The 5793-nt window shown below is 49.5% G+C and overlaps 3 protein-coding genes; 1 reads left to right on the forward strand and 2 right to left on the reverse strand.

Moving 5' to 3' along the window:
- Window positions 1-848: 848 nt before the first annotated feature.
- Window positions 849-2409, forward strand: GSTUM_00002084001 (uncharacterized protein). XM_002839610.2 has 3 exons: window positions 849-1421; window positions 1560-1649; window positions 1707-2409. Exons 1-3 carry the CDS (start codon window positions 1405-1407, stop codon window positions 2035-2037), a joined length of 438 nt encoding a protein of 145 aa, XP_002839656.1. The 5' UTR covers window positions 849-1404; the 3' UTR covers window positions 2038-2409.
- Window positions 2410-2527: 118 nt separating this feature from the next.
- Window positions 2528-3407, reverse strand: GSTUM_00002085001 (uncharacterized protein). XM_002839611.2 has 2 exons: window positions 2961-3407; window positions 2528-2886 (listed from the first exon to the last, which is right to left on the reverse strand). The coding sequence occupies exons 1-2, from the start codon at window positions 3322-3324 to the stop codon at window positions 2591-2593; spliced, it is 660 nt and encodes a 219-aa protein (XP_002839657.1). The 5' UTR covers window positions 3325-3407; the 3' UTR covers window positions 2528-2590.
- Window positions 3408-4085: 678 nt separating this feature from the next.
- GSTUM_00002086001 (uncharacterized protein) lies at window positions 4086-5793 on the reverse strand (the record flags this gene model as incomplete). XM_002839612.2 has 4 exons in its annotated part: window positions 4086-4911; window positions 4963-5108; window positions 5164-5558; window positions 5614-5793. Coding segments are annotated over 4 exons (1197 nt in total), but the record flags the coding sequence as incomplete, so codon positions are not given.

Genomic DNA, 5793 nt, shown 5'->3' on the forward strand with positions numbered 1-5793 from the left:
GGCTTTCGAGAATACCATGGTGCAACGCGCGATTTGATGGGGGAGGAGGGAGGAGTAGGATGGGAAGGGGGGGGTGGGTAAGAGAAGGTAGGGTACCGGCAAGAAGAGAGAGTGAAAAATAGAAAAGGAGGAAGAAAAGGCGAGAGTGTTCAAGTTTCTCACACACTCTCTCTTGCTCTCTCTCTCTCTCTCTCTTTCTGCCCCTCTCTTTCATCCTTTCTCTCTCTCTATTCTACAGGTTCACAATTTTGGACCAACTCTTGTCGAGTGTTTTCTATGCCTGCTAACGTTGTGTGGTTTGTGTGGCGACACCTTGCTGTAATTGGCGGGCATACAATCACAACAAGCCTCGAATCCTTGCAGTAGCAAAAAGTTAGGCGGACAGCGACCGGGCGGGAGGAAACGGCCTCATTTTTACAAGAGAACAAGGCCATTGTTAGGATAGGTGTTCCACGAATAATTTTGCCGTTTCTCTCATTGCTTCTCGCATGTCATGCCTTACAAGCAAGCTGTGTGAAAAGGAAAGAAATGTGAGAAACGAAAAACACTATGGGAGATAAGAGAACAAGGCAATACGGGCAGGATAAGAAAGCCTACTCTATGATATGGTAGGATGGAGACGAAAAGGCTGCACCAACGAGAAAGTAAGAAAGGAAGCAGCAAGTCAGGCCTCTGCAAGGTGAATCCCAGCTGTTCCAGACACACATCTCAAAAGGCGCCGGTAGACTGCAGTACTGGTACCGTACCTGTACCGGCACTCGTACTCGAGTGCTCTTCACAGTGTTTCGCAATTCACACTGCCCAACCGCCCAGCCGCCCAGCCTACCCACCACCGCAACCATAGCCTTAAAATTCACCTCCTACTATCATACTTGCTTCGACTTTCCCATCTGCTTGCCCACTGTGCTGCAGTCACCTCCATCCAACTGAGCAGAAGGGTGCAGTACGCACATCCACATTAGAATCTCTTTCCCCTTCCCATCCATCCATCCATCACCATAACATCATTATCATCATCATCACCATCATCATCATTCTAATCATCGTCCACTTTCCCCCCCCAACGGACAAACTTTACTGCCCTACGTTGTCTTGTCCTACACTGCTGTACAAGACGAAAAAAGAAAGAAAGAAAAAAAAACAAGGGCCTACAATCCTACCGTACTCGTACAAACAGGAAAAGGGGCACCAAAAAAAAGAAAAAGAAAATAAATCTCCCGTGGGTCTGAAACAAATAGTACGCGAACGCCGGCAAGACATTGAACGCCAAAGGCATCCCCCCAACCTCCGAGGCGCCGCGCATACCGGTACGATACATCCTCTCTCTGCCAACCAAACGTCCTCTTTCTCCGCCCTACACATCCACCACCTCCACGCTTCAAACCTCTGGTAGATAGCTTCATCATGTTCTGTTTACGAAGGTATTTTCATCTCTCTTGCCACCGGCCTCCAATTACCCTTTCCCCTCCCCCTTCCCCCTACCTCCACCACTACCCCCGTCACTATGCAAACCACTATGCCAATCAATCGCCCAATAGCTAACAAAAAACGTGCTACAGTTGGCTCCCCCTCCTCTTCATCCCAACATCCGCCTCCCCCGCCTTCATAGTCTTGTTCCTAATCTGCACCTACCTCTTCCACCGACCTTGGTATCCCTTCCCTCCCCCGCCTCTTTCCCCCCACCTCATCAGCTAACTTTCCACCAGTGTCTACTGCTCCCTAATAATGTTAACCCTCTTCTCCTCCTCCTGCTACTGGTCCGACCGCTGCTTCTTAGATAGTAACGACGGGCACTGGTTCGAGCCGAGATTCTTATCATCCGCCGCAGGGAAGGTATTCAATGCTGCTGCAGGGGCGGTAGGTGCTGGTGGCGGCGCTGCGGTTGTGGCTGCTGCGGCCGGGGGCGCTGGCGGCGGTGCTGGGGGAGAGGAAGGGGTGGGTCAGGTCTGGACTGGTATTGGCCTAGATTGGTTGAGGACTATGTGTGGGAGGAGGGAGTGGAGGGTGGGTTGTTTGGATGTCGTTGTTAGGCTTTGAAGGAGATGATGGAATGGGGCGAGGATGATGGCGGCGGCGGCGGGGGGGTGTATTGATACAATCGGCGTAAACGGGTTTTAGAGATGGGGATACTCTTTTTCTTTTTTTCCTTTTCACTATCCTGGTCGGATGGACGGACGGGGTCGGATTACCTGAATATCTTTTTTTCCCTCCCCCTTTTTGACCCACATGCATACCTCTATTGCACTTTATTTTTTTTCCTCGATGTCTTTGGTATCTTCCCTATCCCGAATTCCCAAGGCTACCCTATGGAGACCAGCCTATCTTCACCATTCTCTCCCCCTTCTTCCTCCTCTTTGCCCATAGCTACTATGTTATAATATCTAATGCCAAAGAGTAGCGCCTCCGAGAGCACTGGATACAAGTATCGAGAAGCCTGGAGAAGACTGGTATATATTATGATGTAGGAGTCAAAAGCAAGGGCCAGCCAAGCACCTTATACCAACAAAGAAAGAAAGAAAAAACCCGACACCGATCTACCGGTAGAAGAATACATTCTAAGGTATTATAATATGCAGAAACCCATCAAATATCAAGTCTTCTGTCTCCCCGCCGCTGCCGCCGCGGCCTGCCTCTTCATCCTCTCCTCGGCTGCTTTAGCCAATACTTCCCGCATACTAGGCTGACTCCCCTCCACCATTGAACCACTGTTCATCTTCACCATCGCGGCCGGTCCTTCCCCACCCCCACCACCGCCAAGTCTAAACTCCCCCCCTTCCCACCCCTTCTCTGGAGCCTCCGCCTCAGGTGGATTATAAAACACCTGATCCGTGAGCGCGCGCCCGCCACTCTTCCAATCATTCGCTTCAACCTCCTTCTCTAGTTTATCTACCAGGCAATCCTGCATTAGCATCCCCACCCCCGACAAGCAAAACATAGTAAGGAGTGGGGGGGGATGATACTGGTAAGCTCCCAAAACTCCCTCCCGTGCCCATCCCATACATTATGCGCGAGCTCATGGCACAGCGTCCTCCGCACCGTCTTGTAATCCCGCCACCCATCGTACCAGTCCGTCCTCAGCCTTAACTCTATCACGGCGCCGCGGTTGCGATTTAGGCCGAGGGTTTTGCTGTCGTGCGTTGTGTTGCCCAGTGGTTCCACTTCTAGCAGGAGCGGGACTGTCCATCTATATTTTGCCATGACGTGCCGGATGCCCGGGTCTGTGGCGAGGCGGGTGAGGAAGGCATGGCTGGTCGCGCTGTTGGGAAGGTGTGGGAGTGGGCGGATGGTTTGGAAGGTGTAGGGGGTGGGGGTGGTTCGGGCCATGGTTGTGGTGGGGGGAAGTGTTCCACCCAGACGTTAGTGAAGGTAGGTGGAGGAAGAAGAAGAAAGCTTGAGTCGTGGATACCGGTAGATGGATGGAGGGATGGATAAATGGGCGAAGGAAGGAAGGATAGTAGTGGTGGGTTGAACCCAAGCTTTACGTTAAAAAGTCGCACTGCTCGTACTATATACCACAAAAAACTACTCAGTTCTGGATCTTTCTTTCGATACTGTACCATAGTTTGTAATCCACGATTCGTAACCGCCCCTCGGGGATAAAACCTGTGTGACTTTCTTCGTGTCCTCTCCCCGCGCCATTGAACTGTCGTTGGACTACCGTATGGCTAGGTATTTCAATAGAAATACCCCTCAAGGGCAAATTCGGGGTCACCTACATAGAAACCCTCTCCCCCCAAACATCACGGTTTCAGTATGATACCTATCATACGGTGCCGGTAATGAATACAGATCCTTCGGAAAAAGCCTTATTCCGCTGACTACCCTGGCTCCTGCTAGCGTGCGCTGCAAAAATCCACTGTATCATAGTATACTCGAGTACTGTACGGCAGATTAACGGTGACCCTATTGCGCTCTCAACCACCTTTAGCGGTCAAGGCGATTACCAAGACGGTCGGACTAGGAGTACTTGTACGTACACATTAGTGATCTTCGATCGAGCCGTTGCTCCGTCTTGCCATTGCCAATAAGTTACATAGCACACCACACATACCGACATTTTGCTCCACAGGGTAGGAGCTATTAGGTTCCAATGAAAATGGATTGCTTCAATTACGCAGTAAACTAGCCTAACCCACAATACTTGGAGCACCAGCCCATCATCTCACATCATGAATTGGTAGATATTGTAAATGAACTCAAGCGCCATAAGAGTGGCTCCTACCCCTCCCCTACCCTAACACCATTTCACTAACCCAACAAGAAGCCGGAACAAGATAGGAGAGAAAAAAAAGAAAAGGCCCCGCAAACAAGCGATAAGAGTAAAGCATTAAGCGTTTCAACCATAATTTAGGGAATTTAGCAAGGGACTGCCCTTGTTGAAGCAGAAGATATAGGTGGTGAAGGTGAATAAAAAAAAGTTAAAAAAGTAATAAGTTTAACCCAATTCCTCAAGCACACTCTCAATATCACCCATGTCAAAGGCATCCAGGCATTTCGTCCCCTCGCATACTTGAACAACTGGTTTTCCGCTGCCTTTGGCGGCAACATTTAACAGTTCCTTGTGGAGCTTATTTCTGCTCAGCAACCAATCCAACGAGTCCCCCCTGGCCGGATCGAGCTGCACAAGCGTAGTGTTAGTGAGAAGCTTTGACCGAAGTCTCTTGAGGTGTTTTTCTATAGTGGGGTCCTTAGGGTCCCCAGCAAGTACGACTGAGCGCATCCCCAAGTTTGACGCCACAATGGCGGGCATGAGAGAGGAAAACAAGAACGGATGTTGGAGTAATTCGGTTGAAAATGCGGAGCATGTTTGCTGGGCGTATTCCTCTAATTTTGGATCGCCGAGTAGGGTTCCCAGTCGGAACAAGTTGTTTGCGGATACTCCGTTTGTTGAGGGTTCTTGTGAGTCAAGACCTAGACAATCATCAACAATGGCTCGCAGTAAAACATTGACTCAAAGCCCACCGTCTTTCAACCTCAAGATCAAGTCGGATGCCCCTTCAGAGGTTGAAAAGAATCCCCCATTCTCCGCATCCCAGAAGGCATCGATCTGCTTCTGCTGCAAGGCATCCGCCCATTGCAAATACTCCACATCGAATGTCGCCTCATACCTATTATATAATCATGTCAGAAAGACCAAATAAATAACCTGCAAGGAGCGCTCACATGCACAGCAAACCGGATATCAAGAATGCGTAATCATCAGCAAACCCGTCAGCTTCCCCTGGACCATCCCTATAAACTCTCTTCAAAATTCCTGTCTTCTCATCATACAAATTCTTCCGGATAAAAGATATTGCCTCCTCTGCATTCTTTTTATACAATTGAGCTCTACGCGGATCTGTGGACTCTAGCACCCCAGCAGCTTTAGCCAACGCGGCGATTGCTAACCCGTTCCAACTAGTAACAATCTTGTCATCGAGGTTTGGTCGAGGTCTTTCCTTCAAACGATGCTGAAGGAGCTTTTGGCGAGCAGAACTGATAATGTTGGTGATTCTCTCAGCACTCATGCCATACATTTTGCTCAACTTCTCGGGCGTTGAAGCGACAGATAGCACATTCTAAAGGGACCTGTCAGTTCATATTCTTCAACACTCCACCGAAACATAAGCCCACCTGTGCAATAAATTCGTCGTGTGGGTCATTGGCTGGATCTACATTGCCGTCTCTGTGCACATTCCAATACCTGGCGCAAATCGACGCATCCTGTTCTCCAAGCATAACATCAAATTCTTTTCTTGTCCAGACATAAAATGCCCCTTCTTCATAACTTGTCAGATATTTATGTAGAAAGCT

Source organism: Tuber melanosporum (assembly GCF_000151645.1).
Source record: "Tuber melanosporum whole genome shotgun sequence assembly, scaffold_384, strain Mel28".
Lineage (NCBI taxonomy): Eukaryota > Fungi > Ascomycota > Pezizomycetes > Pezizales > Tuberaceae > Tuber > Tuber melanosporum.